The 25,698-nt window shown below is 30.7% G+C and overlaps 1 protein-coding gene across 27 annotated transcripts in view; it reads left to right on the forward strand.

The window, feature by feature from the left end:
* The window catches only part of LOC148283902 (uncharacterized), a 613,230-nt gene extending 587,906 nt beyond the window's left edge, over positions 1 to 25,324 (forward strand). For 21 of the 27 annotated variants that reach the window (XM_088242986.1, XM_088242987.1, XM_088243001.1 and 18 more), the window contains 12 exons: positions 2,841 to 2,929; positions 4,074 to 4,205; positions 6,192 to 6,217; positions 6,691 to 6,739; positions 8,930 to 9,034; positions 10,427 to 10,471; positions 11,431 to 11,493; positions 18,744 to 18,770; positions 19,426 to 19,479; positions 19,800 to 19,826; positions 20,912 to 20,947; positions 23,245 to 25,324. In XM_088242986.1, the coding sequence (XP_088099112.1) occupies positions 2,841 to 2,929; positions 4,074 to 4,205; positions 6,192 to 6,217; positions 6,691 to 6,739; positions 8,930 to 9,034; positions 10,427 to 10,471; positions 11,431 to 11,493; positions 18,744 to 18,770; positions 19,426 to 19,479; positions 19,800 to 19,826; positions 20,912 to 20,947; positions 23,245 to 23,505 (914 nt within the window). In that variant the 3' untranslated portion in view covers positions 23,506 to 25,324. Of the gene's footprint in view, positions 1 to 2,840; positions 2,930 to 4,073; positions 4,206 to 6,191; positions 6,219 to 6,690; positions 6,740 to 8,929; positions 9,035 to 10,426; positions 10,472 to 11,430; positions 11,494 to 12,055; positions 12,472 to 18,743; positions 18,771 to 19,425; positions 19,480 to 19,799; positions 19,827 to 20,911; positions 20,948 to 23,244 lie in introns of those variants that run through there. The other 6 variants (XM_088243010.1, XM_088243012.1, XM_088242985.1 and 3 more) reach the window with 5 other exon arrangements.
* Positions 25,325 to 25,698: the final 374 nt, after the last annotated feature.

Consider the following 25,698-nt stretch of genomic DNA (forward strand, 5'->3'; position numbering starts at 1 on the left):
GAGTTAACACTAAAACAGACATTTTAATATTAGCAACTTCAAATAGTAATTTTTCTCTCCATCTTATTCATATTCGAATTCAATGAAGCATAAGGCACTGATTTGATACTTTTAAAATCAATATTTCATGTTTCCTTGTCAGAAATTTAACCCGGGACCTCATGTGTTTGGTAGATAGATGCGCTAGCCATTATACCAAGAGGCAGATGTAATTATTAATCACAGGCACTGTGGCACAGTTGGTTAGATGGCCAACTATGAAACTAACCTCTGGGGTTCGATTCCCTCCAGTTGCAAAAAAATATTTTTTTTAATTGGTCTGGATGTTGTGGTGTCATTTTGATAACTTCATTTCATATCCCCTCTTCTCCACCCGCTGACAAGCCTCTAAAATATAGGTTTAGCGGGTTATTTCTTTTGAAAAAAATTAAAATTCCAACATTGTAAGCACTTCTTTTTATTTTTTAAAATAAATATTTGCGTTCTCGTGATTTACTTACATGAATTGTAAATAACTCACCATTAGAAAATGGGAATCAAGTTGGGGTAGTGAGATTCGAATCATGGACCTTTGATCCACGAGTCCAAGACACTAGCCACAGGACCAAAACCCGAATTTGTGATGAAATTTTTCATCTCAATTCAGTGAAGAATTCACTTCCATCTTTCCCTACATCCAATGAAGTACATTTTTTCTACTTCTGTACTACCCTTTCTCGGCATAAAGATACCAAGACTACCAGATTATAGGGAGCTGCTTTTTTCGTTTGACAACAAGCTATTTTTCCTTGTATGTGGGCACCGCCAAAGAGATTTAAGTTCTCGGATGTGGTGCCCGGAACAAAATGGGTAAGCTGTGATTAAATTTATTGGATAAAAATTAATGCAGTTTCATTAATTATTTGGAATTCAAAAATGCTATTAAAATAAAAAGAAATCTCAAATCAATGAATTAACTCAAGTGCTATGTTGTACATTATATGACATCACATGTCTTGCAGTTAAAGCACATATTATAGGCAATAAAAATTATCTATGAGGGTTGATTGATATGCTCTACCCCTGACCTATTTTGAAGTAGATGAGAACGTTTTTGTACTATATATTTTGACGTAGTCCCCCTGAACTTGTATGAACTTCTTCCAGCAATGCTCCAAAGTTTCTATAGCTTCGTAGTAGAACATTTATCCACCCTCCGCCAACCACTTATTTACACAGGACATGACTTCACCGTTGTCTAAAAATTTATTTCATCCTAATGTTCCTCCAATTTTGGGAATAGGCGGTTGTCACTGGGGGGCTAGATTAGGTGCATATGGGGGCTGTTTAACCAATTCAAACTCAGTTTAGTGAACCGCAGCCATTGACACTACACCTTGTGTGCTGGAGCATTGTTCTGATGAAACAGCACCCCTTTCCTAGCACAGTGGTGAGCGGCCTGTTGTAACTAAACCGTTGCAGTTAACAATTTGATAGTCGGTACTTTACACATAGGTTTTACATATTAGGTTACATAATGCATACACATTTGCTTGACTGGTCAACTCGAAGCAGGTCAGGGGTGGAACATAACAATCAAACATCGTATATTATTGACCCTACTGTTAAATTTATTTGAATGATTTCGATAATTATACAGGGTGCTCTTTAAACCCTGTCACGTCCGAAACCACGATGATCAGTATGAGCAAGAATATATATTAGCACATTAAAATATTTCTTTAGAACGAATAAAAATTTTAAAAATAAAATATCAAAAAAAGCAAATGGTTGCTTACTTCTGCAGGGGAGGAACGAGGTGGGGGAAGGGCCGAGTCTGACACTGCGCCGCGCTCCCCTCACTTCTCCCTTGCAGAAGTAAGCAACCATTTGTTTTTTTAAATATTTTATATTAAAAATTTTTTTGGTTTTCAATATTTTTTAAAATATGCTAATATGTCTTCTTGCCCATACTGATCATTGTGGTTTCGGATGTGACAGGGTTTAAAGAACACCCTGTATATCTAGATAGATTTTATAAAAAAACACAGTCTTGTGACTTATTAAAAAAGATGCCAAACACAAGTATTGGGCACTGATAGAGTATTGCAGCTTAGAGTAATAATCTAATAGAGTCACCCATTTGGAGAACACCGTTCTGTGATTGTTGACCATGAAGTTAGCTACAGATTACAGCAATACAACGGGCTATAGATACTTGTGTTGAGAACCGCAAGAGCTAACCGAAACCGTCCATTACACGTTTGTTGTTAAACTAAAGTGATTCGGGTTGTGGTCCCGTGGCCAGTGTTGCAGACTCACGGATCAGAGGTCCGAGGTTCGAACCTCACTCTACCCCAACTTGATTTCCATTTTTTAATAGTGAGTTATTTACAATTCGTTGAAAATGCCCACCAAAATTGCAATATTTGGGTAAATTATAAGAACGCAAATATTTCTTTAAAAAAAAAAACAAACCAAAAATTTGGAACGCTTTTGTTCTATGCAATAGAGCTTAAGGGCTTCTTTTGAGAATTATTACTCCGAGTATTTGAGTATTGCAGCAACTGGTAATATATATGCATTTTAAATCTTTTTAATTTACAATAATTAGTTTATTAGAGAATTAGTAATATTTGAAAGAACTTTCATTCGTATATTGTTGTTTTTTTTTGTTTTTATTATTTACTTAGATTTTGCATGTTAAGTAATTTAGATATTTTTTCATACAATCCTATCCCTTTATAAAAAAATATTACTACAATGAGTGTTATTTTTTTTACAGAAATTATAATTAGTATTGCCACTTGTATATGTATTACTGGTCACTTTGTTTAATTTTGAGTTTACCAATTTTACAGGAGAGAAAGGAGAGAGCGGTATGATGGGAGTTGCTGGAACAAATGGATTCAATGGGGAGCCTGGACCTCAAGGACCTCCAGGACAGCCTGTTAGTATTTATGTAGTTTCTTAATACAAATCGACGGTAAAAATACTAGTCTGTTTGCTAAAAATCATTTATTTATTCGATATTACCATGAAAATTACAGCGCACTTGCCACTTACAATGTTCATACAAGTTTAAAACATGTAAAAAATTGCATGTTATAGAAAATTTACAGATGCAGACGTGGGCATAAGCATGTAGTCCATAAAAAATTAAAAATCAAAGACAACTAAATTGGCAATACACATTACAATAAATAGTTAGAGATGAGTCGTAAACTGGTAATCCTAGCATGGAAAAGATCCACCTCTCTTGGTAGACTGTTCAACAGACCACTCATCCTCCTCACAGGCATCATCAACGTCAAATTGGTCCTGCCTCAGGAAGAACAAATGGTCTGTGTTGCCTAGTTATTAAAAGATTAATGCTTCTTCTACCCCCCCACACTTGTGATACCAAGCGTACCTAAAATGAACAAAAATGGGTCTTACAATGGGAAGATCCATACTCCCTCATGCACAGGTAACGAAGAAACTTCTTCGGTATTATTGAAAACCTTCTAGCATTTATTTAAAAAAAGAAAAAAATATTAAGTATTTTTAGATCACTTTGAAACAGAATTTCATTTGAAGAAATCAAAACAAAATTCGTAAGTTAAAATAAAAAAGGCTAAATGACGGATGCTCCATAAAGTTAATTTTTCAGGAGAGTCAATTTAAGATTTTTAAATGAATAATGAGCATAACTTTTTAAATTTTTAATTGATTTGAAAACAATATACTTAGGTTAGACAGGTGTTATGCAGAACTATTAGAACTATGTATGATAAATACCGATGACATAATTTAATGTAAATCAACAATTCATTAAAATAAGTAAATTTTGTGTGATATAAATCCATCGATTGAGTGAACAACAGGGTTTTTGATAGAAACTCTAAAATGTACATCCAATATCCACGGCTGTTGGCTTATATGATTCAGTTTAAATTTTTGAGAAAAGTGGTATGTCTAACTCAATTACGGCTAAAGTGATGCATCAGTCACTTAACAACCTCTATATAAATAAATATTATGTATTTAGAATTTTCCTATGAAAAGTGTATTGCAAATTCTGAAGAATTTACCGTGGTGGTTTTTATTTCAAGGGATCATACGGATCCAAGGGAGAGAAGGGTGAATACGGCGATATTGGGCCTCCTGGACTTATGGGACCACCGGGCTTACCTGGACCACCAGGATATCCTGGAAGGGGAGAAAAGGGAGAGAAAGGAGAATCGGTCAGTACCTTAAGAGATCAAAAATGAATTCTGTGGTGTCCTTGCAAAAGTTTGTAATTTTTTTGGCTAAATTTAGAAATATATGTTATACACAAGCTATTATGTACCACGAAAGTGGTTTTAAACACAGATACACTACCAAGCGAATTATTTAATTTTGTAATAATACCAGATGAAGTGGTTTTGTGTGGCTTGGTGGCGATATAACAGTTATTTAACAACTACATATTTCTACACAAAGATTTTTATAAGGAATGCACTTGGGTGAACCGCATTAGAGCTCTACATCTATAGGGTTTATGTCAAATTCATTCTGGATCCAGTTTTGATTTAAATTTATGAAAATTTAGAAATGTTATCACATCTTGTTTAGTTTTAGATAATATTTTTTACTAGACACAATTTGAGGGCTTAATGATTATCAAATGATTTTTTTAAAAAATGTTTTCACAGTAACATATCGATGGTTAACAGCCAAAATAAACTTACCAATGATTTTGATCACAGACACTTTTTAATGTATTTCACTATCAGCTACCAATTTAGGAAAGGGGATTAACGTCATAAATGTACTGTTTACTTAGAGTGATAACCTAATAGAGTCGCCCATGCGGAGAAAAACTATTCGACAATTATTGACCACGGCGTTAGCTACAGATTGCAGAAATACAACGGGCCGTATGTACTCAGGTAGAGAATTGCGAGCGCTAACCGAAACCGTCCATTACACGTTTGTTGTTAAAATAAAAACCAAACCAAAAATTTGGAACACTTTTGTTCTATGCAAAAGAGCTTAAGGGCTTCTCAAGAGAATTATTACTCTGAGACTATTATTTATAATATTTTTTTTATCCTGTAAAACTTATAAATTGTTAGTTCAAATAAATATGTCGTTAACTATTGATATAATTTCATATTAATATTATACTGTTTTAAGCATTCATAATATACAAAATTAATGAACAGATAACCCCTATTGATTGCGGGGATACGTTCTGGACATTGCCGCGTAAAGTGAAATTTCATCAACGGGGGATTTTTCACGGAACTATCGGATATTTTTCAGTTGATTCTATGTCTGTACTAGCCGATTCGCGAATCATTTTAATGCGATTCAAGTTTGATTGTTATTTAAACCGATCAAACCAACCATTGCTTGGTTTAAAAACAATTTTTCCTCACCTTTTTTTCAATTGATCACACTGTAGACTCAGGCAATCTGAAATCCCTACCTACAATTACAATTTTACCACCATTTTCCTTCATTTTGATTATTTTTAGTTTCTTTTCTTACTTCTCTACATTGCGAAAAATATTACATTATAACAAATCCGCACTCACCGTGGTCGTGATCAATGGGGGGGGGGGGTTACCTGTACATAACATTTTTTTTTCAATGTTAGCTCTCTTATATGAGGGTTGATTGATATGCTCCACCCCAGACCTGTTTCGATGTACTTTATTTTTTCATGTAGTCACTCTGGACTTGTATGCACTTTTTTCAGCTATACTCCAACATTTCTATAGTTTCCTAGTAGAACATTTGAATTGAATAGCCGGTAGTCTAGATCAGGTGAATATTTGGGCTGTTCTACCAATTCAAACCCAGCTTGATGCCTTGAGTGCGGGGGTTTTGTCCTGATAAAACAGCAGCCCCAACCCAGTGCAGTAGTCAGCGGCCTGTTGTAACTAAACCATTGCAGGTTTTAAATTGTCGCTCGGCACTTTAAACGCAGGCATATTTGACTACATAATGCATATACATCAGCTCGACTAGTCAACTCGAAGCGCGTCAGGGGTGGAGCATATCTATCAACCCTCATAATGTTATACTTTTGTAAATAATGTTATTTGACATCAAACCCTTGAATTATATATATGTATTCATATTTTGCATGTTGGTGTAGCTATTCATTCACATTCTCATCTAATTCGTCCATTTTGTTTTGATTTCCGGCTGATCCTGCTTTCGCCTCCAATTTGCAGAAATACAAAAAGCTTAGAAGAAGACAGGTAACTATTTATTCCAAAATACTAAACACTAAATGCTTTCATAAAAAAAAATTCTTGCAATTGCCTTTTGCAAAACTATTTACACGGTAACTGAGTAAATTTCAACTAAACAGTACCAGTTTTTATCATCCACAAAGATTCTATACTTTCATTGAGGCCGTTTTTAAAAGTATGCATTATTCTTTATAGTTATTATTCATCACAAATAATACTCAGTTTTGAAAGGGTTTATTTTTAGATATTTTATACAGAAAGGCATTTAATTTATATTGCGTAGATAACAGTTTTTACCAGACAGTTTTACTTTGCTTTCATTAATTTTTTTTTTTTACATATCGTACGTATCACAAAAATTCCACAAATATTTTGTTATACACTGCTTTTTTCACAAGCTGCTTCTTCTTTATGATTTTTTTCAAAATATCATTTTCGTCACAAATTATAAATGACACATAATCTTATAGCCATTGTTGAATTTGCAGGGAGATAGTACCGGCTTGGAGTTTATGGGTGGTGAAATTGTAAGTATTATTCACACACATTTAATTTTTTGTTTTTTTAATGTTAAAACTTAAATTGGATTTCATAGGTTATCTTTTAAGAAATAATATCATATACCCATTCCTCTTCTGTTTTTTTTTTCTTACTAAACATTTGTAAATATCAAAAATATTTTGAGTTTGTTCAAGTTTTTGTAGACAAGGACTGGTTTTAACCACCTACGATCAACATATCACAACAGAGATGGAGAACATTTTAGAGAAGGGAAAATGGATATCTAGGCACTTACAGAGCATATGACATGTCATTGGCTGGTTTGAGTGGCCAAATGTAACATTCACCATTCTGCCTGTGTTTGAGCATCCATACTTCTTAAATTTTTCTATTCATTTCACTGATTTATTTCACCTACATACTAGGCTACGCCTGAATTTTTTTTTCAATTTTTATGCTTCTTAGGCCAGTTGGTTTAATCAACCTTCTCTAAAATAAATTTTATTCCAAACCCGTATTGATTGTGTTTATAGTTAAATGTGGGTAATCTTCACAGCTTGTTTGTGGCGATAATTTTTGTTCAAAATTTTTCTCTTTAGTACATATAAAATAAATTTGTTTGATGTAATATTATGTTTGATATCATAAAACAACAAACTCATAAAATAAACTGAAGAACGGTCTAGAAGATGGATGCCCTTTGAAAAATCAAGAGGAAACGGCACTCATAAAGTATAACACAAACAGAATTCAACGTCATCAGAGTAAGGAAAGTTCTAACAGAGCTTAATCCAGGAAAATTTGGTTTAGAATGTTTTTTTTTGAGCCAAACAATTTATTTAGTCATTTCAAATTACATTTGTTTACAAATTCACTAACTTATTATGGCTTTTTAGGCTGTGCCTGTATTAAGCTAAAATAATTAACAAGAAAAATACATATATAGTAACATAAGAAAAATAATAATTACATGTAATACAATAGCGATATAATGAATAACAATTCAAAAAAAAGGAAGATCATTCAAAATAATCAAATAAAAATAATATAATACAAAATATATAATATGTACTTACAAACATGATCAAAGCATATTTTCATTAGAAATTAATGTTTCTCATATAAAAACTCTCTTCATAATACATTTCATAAATGCCTAAAAAATAATTAGCAGTGTCTTATCTTTGTATCTGTAATAAAAATGTTGGAATATTATGTACAATAAACCTATAGGCCTTTTTTTTTTACTTTTGTCAGCCTCGTGGTGTAACTTACTTACCTACCAAGCAAGAGGTCTCGGGTTCGATTCCCGGCATGGTTGATATGAAATATTTATTTGAATGGATGTTTTCACACCAGTATATTTCATAGTCCCTGGACTGGTACCTGAAGCGTAAGACTGATCATCTTATCTTCATGTAACAAAAAATTATCAAGATACTCTGCGATTGGTGTATCTATGCAGTACCCTATGCACCATTAGGTGCGATCTAACGGGATCTAGGGCCTGTCGTCACTCACTGAAAAGGGTCGGTCATGTTATTCTCCCCTCCTTTGTTAGCATGTGTCTGGTTCTTTGTGCCAACAGAACCAATGGTATGGGACCAGAACAGAACCAATGAGCTCTGTTTTTAGATCTTAAACAACGTAAGCGCTGTTTTTATGTTTTTAGTGGAACGAAAAATGTGAAAATAGTTTTTTACTTTCTCTACCTGAAAAGTATTTCATCGTGTTGTGCATCTGTCAATATTTTTTTTTCCATCTCAAAGTTTCCCGCTATCTTTTGCCTGTTATTTTTTTTTTTGTATCCATTCACAATAAAAATTCAATGAAGGTATTTACTTAGTAATTGTTAATGAATGAAGGAACATATTTTTGCCTCTACAAATAATTAAATTATAATTTTCAGCAACCCCATATGCCATTAGTCAGGCCACTTAAAAATAAATAAATATGTATATAAAATTCCCTCAATCGTCTCAATTTTTTACTCGTTCTAGTAAATAGTTTTTTGTGTGCTCCCTTAAAAGTACTTCAGTGACCTATGGGGCTTCTGAATATAACGATTAAATTTTATATATTAGCAGCCATTTTAATTTTTACTTTTTTTATTATATTTATATTTTCTCAACCACGTAAAAAAGTCGATCATAACTATTTTTCAAATAATGTTTTCAACGAAACCAAATGGTGATATGATTTGCAAAACTTTACAGATTATTGGTCCACCTGGTCCCCCAGGACCCATAGGAATGCCAGGACTACAAGGACCTCCCGGAGTTAAGGGAGACAGAGGTAGCAATGGAGGCAAAGGAGAATCGGTAAGGAAAAACATACGCTTATTTTGTGTTGTGACAACAGATTGAGCTACCTTAGATATTGATGGGCCAATGCAAAAGTGTGCCATGAATCTGCGTTTCGGCTAGTTTTGAGATATATCACGAATGTTACTTTTAAACACAATATATTCACACTATTAAATCACTGAATTTTTAATCTGTGTCAGGACGGATTAATAATACTGTTCTGTGTGTGAAATAGAACTAGAATCTTGGACGAGTGCTTTCTATTTGATGGCTTTCCTCAGGTTGAAATCCTGAATTATTAAATCAGGTGGAGATACGTTTGCCTTGTCATGTATCGGTTGGCGCATTCGCCTAACATGTTCGAGGTTTCGGGTTTGACTCCTGGGATGGTCGACATGAAATATTGATTAATAGGGCACTATTTCATGTTTCTGGACTGGCACCTGAAGCCAAAGGCTAATCACCTTGCTTTCGCATAACAGATGATCAATATACGCTGCATAAATGCACTAAAGTGCACCAATTCAGTGCCCTATGCCGTCAAATGTGACAAAGGTATGATGATGAAATCACTGAATACAAGAGATTTTCTGTAGACAAGACCAGATATCTATTTATTCCTTCCGTTTGTTAATAATACAGGATCCGGCAAAATGGTCTACCGAAGGGAAAGGATTGCCTTTTTGTTTTAGTATTGACATTACTTTGTTTTAAAAATGATGTCATTGAAATGCCTGCTTTCTCTAACTTTACACTTCTTAAGTCTATAGTATTGCTGTGGTTGCAAGACAAATAGCATCCTTCAGTTGGTCATTTGTCTGTGGCTTGTGTTTAAAGACTCCCCCGTCTGTAATGAAATAGTTTTTCTGTTAGGTATTCTTCATTGTCAGCCTATTTTGAAATTCCGAATTGTCATTTTTAAAAATAAGTTCAATTACAAACGCACGATGGTCACTATTCCACGCCATGATGGGAACTAAAATGGCAAATGTTGGAGAAGTCAAAAGGGTTAGATCATTCTGCCGAACCTTGTGCATTTTATACTGAACTTTTTGATTACTGAGGGAAACGTGATGCTTTTTCTTAAATTGTAATTACTAATACACAATTGTATTATGATGCTAATTTGAAAGTCATTTTGATGGATTCATAATACTACTTTTAAACTGATGTCAATAATATATTAAAATACCAAATAATACGGCATAAATTATCGATACGATGTTTCATATTTTAATATTTATCTAGAGTTCAAACTAGTAGTCTTACGGGAAAACTTTGTAAATATAATTCCAGTATAATATTCTAAATGGTATTTGCAACACTCTAACCAATTGTTTTTAATTTGTAAATTGTTCAATAATGGCTTTGCTTGTGTTGACTAACTAATATTTATTGATATTTTAGGGAGAGAAGGGCGAAAAAGGAGACCCGGGACCAATGGGGTTACCTGTAAGTATTTAATTTATTTTTATGTCAGTTTAATTACGTCATTTCATTCATAATCATAAACTTTTCACACACGTAGCGGAATTACCCCATTATTTTCTCCCTGTGGTGATAAGTCTAACTCATATTCTGTATTACACAGTTACAATACATAACGAAAGCATGGGCCTCAGTCACTTTCACAGTCGGTCAATTAACACTAGTTGGAAGAATATGAAATTAATCTGAAAACACTATATTAATAATTATTTACTGTTTATAAGATACATATTATGTGTTTTATTTCAAATATTGCTGTTAAAATAGCGAAGTTATCTTTTATTGTCATTATCGGAAGTTGTGTGGTATAATATTGATGAATTTGTAAATATTTAAAAATTAAACTCCTTATTTTAATATTTTAATTCAAGAAATAAGTAAAACAGTGATTAAATGTATAACTTATACCCCCTTTGATTTAAGACCCCACATAAAACCTCGTTTGTGACTTAAACATACGCATGTCTGGTATTCAGCAAGATCATATAAACTTATTAGTTGATATGTCATACTGAATGTATAAAATTCGATGTAAGTTAAGAGTCTTAAAAGAATCTGTGTCTGGTCCAAAAAAAATCTCTTACCACAAAGTAAATGCAGAAACAATAAAGAGTGCATAAAATGGTGTAATTAAAAGTTACATGATTGATTATGCAAGTAAAAAACCAGATTTCTTTCAATCTTCCTTTATCCCCTGTACACTTTAATACACCACTTATTATTTAAATACAATCGTTTCACCAATATAACACTTACTGTATGAAGAGGTGATGAATGTATGATGTGATAAGAAACACTCCGAAGCGTCAGAGCGACAGAGCGACAAGCTGACCAAGGAACAAGAAACGGGTTATGTTCTTGTCAAGCTGCGTAGACAGTGTGCATGGCGGTATCGTTATGCACTACATGTTGTACTTTTCCAGGGTCCCATGGGCTTAAGAGGGGAACTTGGAAGAATGGGTGAATTCGGAAATCCTGGCCCAATGGTAAGCAATTCGCTTGCCAACAACCGTGTCCAGTAGAACAAATAATACCCATAATTTCTGTGTTCTTTTGGTGTAAACGTACCCGATTAATATTAACATTTTGTAAGATAATCATACATGTGGTTTGCTGAATGTTCAATGTTTAACTTCATACTCGTCCTCATATTCATGTTTTTATTTTGGATTAACTCCCTTAACACATCATTTCAGACGGATCATTTTTGCTGCCGTTATATCGATCATTTTAGTGAATGAATTTGTTTTCCAAGTTTTGCTATAATATGTTTTTATTTGTTTTTTTTCTATTACATATTTGAACACATAAAAAACCAATTACAGACATTTTTTAAAATATGCTTAGAGCTGGAATGTTTCAAGTACTTCATCCTTTAAGATTTGAGAAATTTATTTGTATTTTTGATACCGATAAATTTAAAAATTAATTTGTAGTTGCCATGTCTTGTTTTCTGCCTGAAATATTCCAAAATATAATTTTTTTAGACCCCATTTTTTTCCGTACATTGTGCGTTTTAAGATTTGAATGGCCTAATCCTTAATTTAGGGAGGAGTAAGGAGAACGCGCAACGGGCAGAAAAATCACTAACATCACACTGGCACAAATAACATCTTGCTTTAAACTAATATGGAAGAATAATGTTCATACTATGAAGTACAGACATTTGTATAAACCACGCAAATGCTTTTTAAAATATAATTAATGTTTGTTACATAAAAAATATATATTTATTCAATTTTGTGGACCTTAAAGTAGAACAGTTTTTATTTATAATAATCATAATATGTTTTATAATAAAAGTTATGTGTCCATTTTCAAATCAAAGTGTACAAATTTTCATGGATAAATAATTGACTGTGTTACTTTGTATTTTGTAAGTATTTGGTTTGTTCAGTAAAAATAATAATATTATAATGAATTTGTGTAACCGAAACGATGATTTTTGCAGTTAAGATAGTTAAGCTTTTGTAACAACCATTAATGATAAGTTGTATTATATTTTTTTACAATTTTAATGTTGCGTTTTTTAAAGGTAAATCAATGTTTTAAAAAATAAATTTATTGTTATATTTATAAGATAATAATTTATGTTTCTTATTGGTAGTTGGCTAGTTTTAATTTTTGACAATGGACATTTGTGTTTCTAACCAGAAATGTCACACAATGTAAATATTTACCCTGTTTTTTGTCATGAAAATTCTTATTTTTATTTTTTCTCTTTACCTTATAGTTCATAAAACTTATACATACATATATATATCTTATCTTTAGTTAGGTATGTATTTTAGTCATAATGATCACTTATCATTGTTCCAATTGTATAAAACACACATTAAAATAAATAATTAACTACCAACATTTAAACATTTATAATTTTATACATTATTTTAATCAAATTATTCTGTAGATCAAAATAATTGATAAAGATCCAATTAAATCTTAAAACATCATTCCATTAAAAACTGGCAACATTGAATTTCTATAAATAATTTGAAATCATAAAAATATTTCAAATCATATGTTCTCTTTAAATGTAAAGAATATCTAAAAAATCAAACAATTCATATATATATGAAAAGAGTTATTGTAAACAACTATAATAATATAGTTCTTATAGTCTGAAGTTTCTTTATCACTAAACACATATAGTGCTCTTAAAGTCAAACCAATATTGTGCATCTTTTAAATTTGAAACGTTTCTTTATTCCAATTTGCACAAAAAGCGGATATTAATTTAATCGAAAGAAGTATTGAAAATAATTTAATAGATTCCGCTGAAATTGTCTTTTAATATGACACTCCAGAAATATTTGAACACCAATCATTATTTTTTATCTATTTTTGTTTAAATATTTTTATTAATTATATCAATAATATTAATCAACCGTGGCTTATTTAATACACATAGATGCGCTATAAAGTAAAATATTGAAAAAAAGTAGTGACACAAAAATGTACCTTCGATGAGAACGCATATATAGTAAAACTCCAACTATCCGGATTAATGAGTACCAGATTGTATTGCTTTTAAAATAATACAGTGAATTGCAATTGCCTTAAAAACTTACTTAGACATGCCCAGCAAGGTGAATTGCACAATGAAGTTAAAATTAAAAACTTCTCGTTTATTTTTTATTTTTTGATAGTGATTTGGATATTTGGCAATCCGGATGACTGAAGTTTGGATAAACAGATTTCTACCATACTCAAATTTTTTCAAACAGCATTATTTTTTTATGGATCCCAATCAGATAATTTCATTATATTCCTTATAATTTCTACGTATGTATTTTTATTTTTACTGGATTTTGGGGAATGCTAAAATAATATTAACTCAAATTGAATTTATAATATTTGAAAAAAACATCATTCCTATCAGTGCATCTGTTTTAGTAAGCAAGTAATTAAGTAAGGCGTAGTTTGACATTTACAAAAAAGAATACTTCTATCTGAATATGAATTATTTTAAGCTTTGTTGCTAAAAACAAATACTTGCCAATGAAAAGTAACATCAACCTTTTTACAATGTTTATCCGAAAGTTTTTCTCGCGACACAAGCGGGCATTTTGGTGACGATTCTTAACCTTAAGCTCACGTTACACCCGGCTGGCGATTAAATAACAATTAAATACGCTTTGGGCATTACTGAGAATTTAGACATGAGGGCAGAGGAAGGATGAAAGCCGAGTGAACGCAATTGAAATGCGATCTCTTAGACGAATGTGTGGGAAATCAATGTATGACAGGGTTACGAATTATGAAATCAGGCGAGAGTGTAAATCTGAGACAAGTATAATTGATAAGATTAAGAAAGGGTCTCTGAGATGGTTTGGTCACGTAGAACGAATGGACGACGAGAGAATGGTAAAACAAGTATATATGGCAAAAATGAACGGCAACGTTAGACGAGGACGACCAAGGAAGACATGGCATGATCAGATAAACCAAAATCTTAAGTCTGGTCATGTCAAAAGCAGACAGAACCGAAGGGCATGTATGACAAGATGTATGAATGTGGAAGAGGCTAGGAGTGTATGCCAGGATAGACGTGTGTGGCGGTCCATTCTCTCTGCCTACCCCTACGGGGAAATGGCGTGATGGTAGTAGTAGTAGTAGTAGACATGAGTTAAGTCATCATTTTTTAGGGCTCAGGGCTCGTCTATGTGTATTAATAGTTTGATGTTATTAACACTATATATTTTACTATAACCAGCAGCAAAGTATGGGGGCATTTTTTAAAGATTATAATTTTTTTTTTCTTGCTTTTTTGCTATCGATTTTTCAGTATTGAACATTTTTCTGTCAGATAGGGTGAATAAAAATGGGGTTTTATATTTACAACTTGTTTAGTTAAATACTGACTAACAACCGTTTACTATTAATCATGCATATTCTATTCACCCCGCACCACAGTAAGACAATAAGAATACAAAAGAAAAAGTGATATGCCTCCCACTGAAGTACCTCTTTGGGTCTCCTCTGACTGGATTAACGTTTTTACCCCGTGCCCCTACCTTTTGCTTCCTAAGAAATTTTGAGACACATTTTTTAACGATGTTATTCGGAATGTCCTGTCTAAATATAATATTTCATTGGTTTTGAATGTATATATTATTTTTTTATCATAGATTTAGATAAGAACAATACAATTTGATATATATACCTTTTTGATTTCAAATTTGGACTAATTGGAACTTCATGTGCAAATGTCAAAAGTGCCATCATACATTGCCATAAAAAATATAAAAAAATCTTATTTTAAGACAATTTCAGTACCTTAACTAACATTGTTGATTTACAAGAAAAAAAAAACACTTGTATTTACGAAATGTTTTCCTACAAAACGCTGTTAACCTTTTTTCATTATGTTTTAAATATTTGTTGGTATTTCTGAGAATTGGTGATTTAGACGTACTTTAAAAATGTTTTTTAGCATTACATATCCAATTTGATTATAATTCTTCTAGTATAGTTAATTATAATATTGTTTAACGAATCTTGTCCATCCATTGTTTGTAAATGTAATAAGTAACTTATTATAGCATAGTTTACTGTTAAGATATAATTAATAATGCCTAGTGAAATACTCAATGACACCATAATGACGCCTGAAATATATTACGAGACTACATAATAAGATCCTCTCTTGTTTAAATAAACTATTCTTAATATTATAATATAAATACATACCTCAAATCATTGTGAAAAGTAAATTATCTTAAATGTACAATGTTTATCTGTATCAATGTGTATAAGTATTCATATTTCAATAAATGTTTGATATGCTAAAGTAACACGGCAAAAATATATCCATTTACATAATTGTATTTTGCAATAAAAAAAGTAAACTGTGTAAGATTTATGGTGTACAAAGCCCTTATTATACAGATCTGAAAACTGCAGGTTTTTACTCAAAAAATATTGTGACATGTAAACAAAATTATTGGAATTTATTATGTGAATACTACATTTTATAATATTATACATTATAACTGAGGCGCTACTGTAGTTAATTTTTTTTAAATCACAAGTTTTAAACCACATTAACTGAAGTGCCAATATTAATATAAAGTTGGAAACTAAATGAACAAAATATGTATATATATATATGGCTTAATTAGAGTTTTACAAAAAAAAAATATGGCTCAATTAGAAATTTCACAAAAATATCATGCAAAAAAAACATAACCGCCACATTTTTATGAGCAGTCAGTTTCCATGATTTATTTTCTTGTCGTTTATGCAACAAAAAAAAAAACAGTTATAACATTAACCGTAGTCTTTGTATATAAAAAAACAAAAGTCATAAATGTTTGGAAGCTATTTTGCCAAAAACTTTGAATGTTGCATAAGTTCCTCTGGCTCTAAGCGCCTCAATTTTGGTCTAATTTTTCACTCAGATTCACTAATACAAATCAGAAAAACTGCCACCATGACACTTTTTAAGATGACAGATTCACATAGTAAATTATTCGTTTTCTAATTCAGAATATGCGCGCATATATATTGCGTGTAATGCATATTTATTGCTGATTGTGCATGCCCACAAGCTAATCGCTAAACAGAACATTGTATGTGTAATACACCAAAACAATTGCTTTATTTTAGCTACAAGGTTTCTTGTACAGAAGATATCTGACCAATTTCTTGTTCAGAAGATATCGGGCCATTTTCTCATTCAGTTTTCAGATAAGTTAATACAGGCTTAAGAGTTTTTGGTTTCTCATTTTGATATCTTGAAAAAGTAAAATAATATATAGGTACTTCTAACAAATTAATTTTATGTATTGTAATAATATCATGTAAATTGTAAATGTTCAAAATTAATTATGAGATTTTTCTAAATAAATGTGTGCAAGTGCACGTGCAAATAAACTGAAAGTGCTCTAAATTATTTATATTGTTTTTTTTCCAGAATGCTCTTTTTTTGTTATACTCGACTTCATTATTTTCTCCTTTTCCATTTTACACTAAAAATGATTTTGTTAACCAAATTTTGTGTTGAATATTTATCTTATTGACAATAATAATAAAATAAATATTCAAAACAAACTTTGATTCTGAAAGTATATTCCTCAATAATTAAAAAATATTATACAGTTTAGATATCTAGAGGGATTTAAAAAAAATAAAAAAATCTTGAACTCTAAACTATAAAAAAATTGCTTGATTCCCATATCTGATTAAAAGACATATGAAACACTCTTTTGAAAGCTTTACAGTCTTAAATGGATTATTTAAATTTTAAAATGGTACTATGACACCATTCTTCTTATTAATTTTACCATGCTTACAATAATGCTTGTGTCGCAGCTAAATTTTCCTCTATGATATCCCATAACATACATTTTAAGTTCATTCCTAATAATTATTGTTTTATATAGGCAGTGAAGATAAAAAAAATTGTAAAAATATACATAACCAACATGAGTATACACCCTAATACATTGTGAGTATATTTTTATATGAACTTTTAATTTGTAAGTGTGGAAAGTATACAGAGTATTATTATTGTATCGTTACTTATTTCACATACATTTTAAAGATAATACAAATATAAGCACATCATTCACTCACAAAACAATGATTTTTCTTATTTTTTATTTCTTCTTTAGTGCATGAAACAATATTTTTAATGTTGATTTTAATGTGCTACAAAAGACAACATTGTTGTAAATGTTTTAGTCAAATACAGCTGTCAAGTTTACTATTAAAATGTGTTACTTTTATAGCATATTGTAAACATACATGGATTTTCTTAGTAAATGTTTGTTTTCGCTTAGTATAATTCTGAGAATGAAATGCATAAAGCGCCTGGACTTTGTATCAAAATAAATGCATGTTGATTGTTAATCACACATATGTTAATTTTATCATGATTATACATTATTCTTTTTGTTTGACATGCAAACATACATTTTCACATCCATCAATGTCACACGCGTAAGTTTGCTTTCGTATCTTAATACAATTTATATATGTCTCTTCATTTCCCCACTATCAGATGGCAGAAGACACCATTTTTTATTCTTTCTTCTAAATGAGCCTCAAAATAATCTAATTGTGGAAAATAAAACCATAGTATTGATAATTTGAAATATTTTGAATTTCAGTCTGAATAATTTTTATTCACTCGTGAATATTTTAAATGGTCCCTTCTGCTAACAACTGTATTTAAATAAATCTATTAGAACATTTAAATGTCTTAAAGTATGTTAGAAAAAGTTAAAAACAAAAAAACACGAGGTTTTTAATTTAAACCCTTATCAAAAGGTGTTAATGTATTACCTATAACTAAGTAAATGTACAAAAACTGTGTTAAAAAATATCCTCACGTAAAAATATACTGCATGACTCAAATGACTTTTAATCAAATCTTCCCTTATTAAATATGTAAATTTATTTATTAACAATATTTTTACTGCCGGTATAAAAGATGAAAATGTGGTTTTTGGTTATGAAATCAAATTAACAATATAAAATCAAACTAATATTTCTACAAACTTATTACCAACTGGCTGTGCTTTAGAACTTGATGTAAAATTTCATTTTAATGACATAAATAATGATCAATCATGTGTGAAATACTAAAATATCATTATTGCTTAGTTCAGTAATTGAAGTTTTAAAAAGTAACGATCGAAAGGTATATGTATTTATTGCTTTTAATATTTCCTATACACTATTTAAATCATACAAATGCTACGGAGCTTATTTATTTTTCTCTCCGCAGGGACCCCCTGGACTTGATGGAATGAAGGTATGTATAATATTATATTTTAACTATTTAACATGTAAATGGTTTTGTATTATAAACTTAAAAACGGAAAGAGAGGAAAAATACGTATGTCCAGTTGATCGTTTTTATTGGGCTGCTTTGATTATTTATCTTCCATTGCCTTACTTATTAGTTCATAGTTTTTAAAATGTTCAATAACAAAAGTATTGTTGAGAGTTATTACTATGTAAGGTGATAAAGAATGGTAATGTTATTTAAAAAATATATATATAAACCTATTATAATAATATAAGATTTAATAGTTGAATCATTTAATGTTTTCTTTATCTTCTTTGTATGAAATGTCGCGGTTTCATATAAAATTGTAAGCTGCAGAAAGATTAGCCTTTTTGGCTATCTTATAAAATTGAACGCCCAAAAAAATACCTTTGAATCCAATTTTGATGTATTGTTTATAAATAACAATCAAATCAAAGTCAAATATTATTTTACAGTGTTTTGCATCTAGAACTATGCAAATCACCTTCCTTAATGAAATTGATTGAAAAGCCGATGTGTGTCTTGAAGGAATTTAAGGTGTGACAAATGAAAATTTTGAAACACTAATCTAAAGAGCATGGTGCTTTTATAAAATCACAATTCTGATGTGTTTTTTATTGAAATTTCCTACTTTTAGGGAGCGCAAGGCGAGCCCGGTTCTAAGGGTGAAAGAGGAGATCCAGGTTTACCGGTAAAATATTTTTTACATTTATATTTTCAAAGTTACCTAGAAATTAGTTGGTAAAGTATGAAAAACTGAGAATTGTAAATTTGCATTAAAAATGGTTTTTTTAATTTTTTTAGAAGTTTTTAGACATTCTTTGACGAAACGTGTCTGTAACATAGTAACACATAGATGAATCCAATTTTCCAGATTATTAATGATTTTTCAGCTACATAATTAAATTAAATTATTGTTTGTTGTTCATACGAGGAGTTGTAAATTTGTAAAATATGTATGTATTTTCAGCTCAAATGTTGAAAATTCTATTTAAAAATTTATGATTTCAGGGAACGGATGGAATTCCTGGACAAGAGGTATGAATCCAATCATTTTATTGAATAATTTGTTCACTCTACAATTAAAAAATATTTTAAATACGAAAAAAAATGGGTAGTAAAGATTTTTATCATGACAATAATCAATTTGAAGATAACTTTCTTAAATATTTAAGCAATTAAATTAAATTAAATTTTAGTGATAAAACCAACTATTTTCATCACAACAAAATAGTTACTGGATAAACATATATTAATTTTGTGGTACTGTAGCATTTGAACATACCAATAATGTATCGGCCATAATCAGTGTTGCATTTATATTTGCTGTACGCAAAATACTACAAAAAGAAATATCTCTTATCTTCTACTGATAAATACAATTCAGTATTATCTAATTTTGGTGGAGAAGGTTCAGAAAACAATTCTGAGGTATCTTTACATAAGGGAATATGGTAGTTATCCGTGTCTCTATCCCACTGCATTCATTATGGGCAGTTGGGGACCAGCAGTTTGCAACTTAGAAGGGATGGGTTCACGCTGACCCATTTCTTCAGGCTGATTCTTATCAGTTACCTCTTAGTTATGTTGAGAACTCAATCATTTTAGAAAATATAATTTTTAATGTTCCGGGTGGATATCTTGGACGGCGTTAGCACAAAATTTTACCTCCCGGCTTCCAGAACCAACCTGCTTCTGGTCATGCCGATAGGAAGAGCAGTCAGACAGCTGAACGTGATCACTTTGGAGATTGACATCTTTTTTTGTTTTGTGCCTTCATAATATCGGGCCATTGCTTAAGGGTTCCTGGCCTGTATGTTTTCCCAATTCAACAGTTGAAATATTTTGTTTTATTTGTCATGTTAAATATTAGGTTCTAAATAAATAGGTTCAATAGAAATAAAAATGAAAAATCCATTGCTAATATGGCTGATATGAGGTTTTTGTAAAGTGTTTCAAATCTGCCATAATGATAAATAGTTTCAAAACTAACAACAATATTTTAGAATTATTTTTACCCTGCAATAAAAAAATATATTTGTTATGTACTTGTTTATTGTGTTTGTTTTTTATACCTTTGTGCATCTTTTGTTCTATGAATAAAACCTTTATTTTTATTACAGGGTCCTAAAGGTGACAAAGGTTATAAAGGAGAAGCTGTAAGTATTCATTAAGATTTAAAAAATAAGTAAAACAAATTGATTTTTAATATATTTTCTATAAAAAGAACAATGTTTCATTGCAGAATATACAAATATGTAGGTAGTTCCATCAGCTAATAATTTTTATTGTTATTTTACTATAAAAATAAAACCTTTTATTTTTACAAATTAACTTGTAGAAGACAAATTTCTGAAACAAATAAATACAATCATAAATACTAGTTTAAGGTCAATTCACCACAAAGGTTAAGTTTAAATAGTTTAAAGTGAAATAATTGTTGGCTTTTTGTCAAAATGGGTGGTTGTTTTATCTTACTTTTTTCATGCAACTCATTGTGCATTTGACAAAAATTCAGCAATGATTTAGCCTAAAACTATTAATTTAAAAAATACAATGGAACCTCTATCTCTGTTATAATCTTATCTGTTCCTGGGGTCTAACGAATATAGAATACGACTAATATAAAAAAAAAATCTCATAAGAAATAACTAAAATTCAATTTATTCGTTTCAGACTCCTAAAAATGGTAAATAAAAGAAAAAAAATGTTGTTTTAACATGAACTTTATTGTACTCAATAAATATACGTAATGGGAGAATTGAAAGAGACTGAAAGTTTATGCTAAGCACAATAGTTGGTATCAATTAAAACAGAACATAACCAATAGTAAATCCAATGCTAATTATGAGGTTGCAGTTCTAGTATCGGCCGTGGGAGTGATAAAGAATATAGAAAATACCAACAAATATGGGGAAAAAATATCATCAAAAAAATGGCGGTTCTGAAGGTTCCGGGTTCGATTTCCGGTGAGAACGCAAAAAAATAAATGTGATTCATCTCAAGCCTGGGTGTTATGTGATGTAATTCACAACTGTAATTGGGCCTCCTGGTCTGTTGTTGTGCAAAAAAATAATTAAATACATAAATTAATTTTTTCTCCATTAAAAATTTGACGATTATCAAATATAGATGTTCCACTGTATATTACATTTTTTATTTTTAATTCAGAATTATTAATTTAAAAACCATAAATGTAAATAATAAAAATTTAATACATGTAAAATAATCAACATCTCAAACAAGAATTTTAATTCAGAATAATCGTCAAGTAGAATTTTTTTCATAATTTACGCAATGTGAAGCAAACTGTAGTTTACACATATATTTTATATTCTGATGATTTGGATTTGTTAATAAGATAAATATTAATGCTGACGTTGAGTCACTTATAAGTACATAATATAAGACACCATGCATCTCCTATGCATGCTAAACATTTGGCTGACCTGAAATAATCATGGCTTGGATTTGGATTAGTAACATTAAGGAAAAACATGATCGTGCATTGGCATTACAATCATTTATCTTGTTATGCAAATTTCATATCTTTTTACTGTACACTCAATGTTTTAGCCCGCCCGTTAGTATATAATTGTTATTTACTCATCCATTTTCATTCTTGTTCAATGATAAATATAATGAGGAGATTTTTCATTAAAATTTTATTTTCTAAATGAAAGATTTTGTAAGACTAAAATCATTATTATAATAGATTATACTGTGTGTATCTATTATAATACTGCTCAGCAGAGCCGACACGGTTTATATTATACGTAATTTTGTTTGACGGTACCTATTTGCACTTGAAATTAATTAAGTAAATTGTTAAATACATTTTATTATGCGCACTATAATATTTTCAATTTGATCTATTTTCAATATAAAAGTGTGCACAATACAAAAATTTTATTTAACGAGAACTCGGTCAAATTTTACATTTATCTACTAGAAAAGAATATATTTATTTTTTTATTTGCAATAGTACCTACGCAATTTAAAAAATAAACTGACTATTGTGAGCACAATTCAGATCAAATCTTAAAACAAAGAATTTATTATACCATATTTTTAGCTTCTGTAATTTTTCTAGAATGGATGTGTTTTACTTTTTGATAAAAATATAAGACTTAAATACATCCACAATTTGATAGTTACAAACAACTCCCGAAGGTGATTAAATTATATTTATTTATGCTTTGTTAAGTTGGTTCATAACATCTTAAGAACTAATATAAAATTTTAATAACTTTACAATTTTTTATCGAAATTTCTCAAGAACATATTTTTTCAATTTAATTTGAATGAATTATTTCAATGTTTTCTATTTCCTTTATTTTTTCTGGTGATTCATATGTGAGCAAGCACAATAGAAATCACCCAATTAACAAAATAATAACTTTGCCAATAAATGGTATTTGAGCAGATTCTGTATTTTTACTTCTATATTCCACAGGGGCCTTTAGGAAAGCGTGGAAGAAAGGGCGATAAGGGAGACAAAGGGGATCAGGGGGTACCAGGATTAGACGCTCCATGTCCACTAGGACCCGACGGACTTCCTTTACCAGGTTGTGGTTGGAGACCACCCAAGGTACAATATTATTTCTTATTCCTCCTTTCATACCAGACCTTCCATCCTCATATAATACTAGTACAACATACGTTACACCTTAAAAGAAACAGTGACACTGCACAAATCTTTTTTGAAATCTCATGACTATTATATAAAATATTTGTGGACAGATTACCCTTCTTAGTGTACTTTAAGTTTGATATATTTTTAAGAATATGCATCAGATTGCTACAAGAATACTCATTGAAAAAATAAGCATTTGCATCCTTGCGATTTTCACAAATATTTCTATGGAAATTATGGGAACAAGACCCTTTATAAATTAAGGGGCCGTTTTCAGTCAGTCTTATAGGTCGTATACGACCGCTCTATAGAGGTCGGTAAACTTATTAGTCAAAAAAACCAAAGATCAGCAGTGCAACAAGATTTCTTTTGATAGCCAAATTTATTTTAGTTTTAAAACGTTTCCTCTTGAAAGCCAATGTATTTTTTATCCAGCAGAAGATCTGCGCATTCACTCTCCATTACAATAAAAAGTATTTGAATTGGCGATAACAAAGAGATTTAGCTACAATGAGAAAGTTTAGTAGTTAATTTTATTTTATTTGTTAATAGACTATTAAACTAAGCCAAAAACAAAAAACATTTTTTCATTTTTATGTATAACGATACATCGGTGCTATGGTACTTTTAAGTTTTGTATTTCTGAAACTACTCCGTGTGTAACGACAACTCTCTTATCATTGGTTAATTCATATGAACTGGTGACGTAAAGTAGGTTGTTTTTATTAAAGTATTTTTTGTACATTTCCAAGAAATTTTGACCTCTAATTCAATGCTTTAATTTTTACCGCGCGTAAAAAAACATTTTTTATATCCAATTTCCCGTAGGGCTGAAGTTCCTCATTGTGTTGACGATCTTGATTACCAATTCCAAAATATTGTTTTTTTTTTTCTGGAGATGTCTATGCACAAAACGCTTCTTGGTGAATGATGCAATGCCTCAAAATCAAATTTTGCCTTCAAAATAGAAACAAAACCTTTTTTCACTTCGGTCATATTTTTTGGCCCATCTGTTGAAATTGAATTAGTTTAATATGATGTTTCTCAGTGCATTTAATGACAGCATTTGCAATATCCTCGCCACATGTTTGGGCTTCCAGTGGCAATAATTAAAAAAGTTCTTCATTTTGGACCCGTTGACAAAATAAATAAAAAAATGAAACTTGGGCCATGTGAACGGCTTTAGCCTCTTAGGCTCTTCAGAGCCACATGCAGCTCGCGACGCGTGGTTTGCCGACCACTGGTATTTTCACAAATCAGTAATAACATTACATTAAATGTATAAAAAACAAGTTTTCATTCATAATTTTCGGGTTTAAAAAAATACATACAAAACGGCTCGCAGCTGGCGTCACGAAATGTCTCATTTTTAAGTAATTAAAAATATGTATATTTTAAATTATTGTAGAAAACTTATCCCGCGTTGCATGGAAAAAAATTTCCTGTTACCATTGAAATATTTTACTTAAAAAAAGCATTTAAAAAAAAAAGAATAATTTCATTGAAGGGTTCGTACCCATTGTGTTAGAAAATGTGGAACAGGTTGTTGTAAAACGAGTATCGAACCTTGGAGCTCTGATTTGGAGTCCGTCATACTATTGCAGAGCACAACGCAATTCAGTAGACTTGTGATATTTGTTAAAATTAAGATAACAGCGTAACATCTATACTGGTTACTCTAATTCACAATATAATATGTGTATAAAAATGCATAGGTGACTGCATTGGCTGTAAAAATCAAAGATGTTTAAAAAAGGCTTCCCGTTAAAAATAATGTTAAAAATGTACTTTCTGTATTCATGCAGCAAACTGAGAAAATATGTAAAACTTTAACATATGTATATTACTAACTACCTAACATAATTAATTTACGGGTTTCAAAATAAATATTTCCATATTTTCCAAGCAGCTTTTAAATGTTACTGATTGGAATAACATTACCAGTTCAGAAGTAAGTATTGGAATAATTTTTAATTCTGAAAAGAGCATTTCTGTTATTACAAAAAATATATTTTTGCATTCTTATGATTTACCCAAATATTTCAATTTTGGGGACCATTTCCAACGTGTTATAAATAACTCACGATTAGAAAATTGGAATTAAGTTGCGGTAGAGTGGTGTTCGAGCCTCTGATCTGAGAGTTTTTTTCCAGGCGGATTAAGTTAACCAGAATCCTGGAAGAATGTTTTCGACTCGGTGGCTACTCTCAGATAAAAATAAAATCGAGTGGAGGGAAGTCCGCCTCATACTGAGTGGTTGGCGCGTTCGTCTAC

The sequence above is a fragment of the Micrasema longulum genome, unplaced genomic scaffold, assembly GCF_059751315.1.
Source record: "Micrasema longulum isolate JH-2025_06_02 unplaced genomic scaffold, ASM5975131v1 h1tg000179l, whole genome shotgun sequence".
In the NCBI taxonomy this organism is placed as follows: domain Eukaryota; kingdom Metazoa; phylum Arthropoda; class Insecta; order Trichoptera; family Brachycentridae; genus Micrasema; species Micrasema longulum.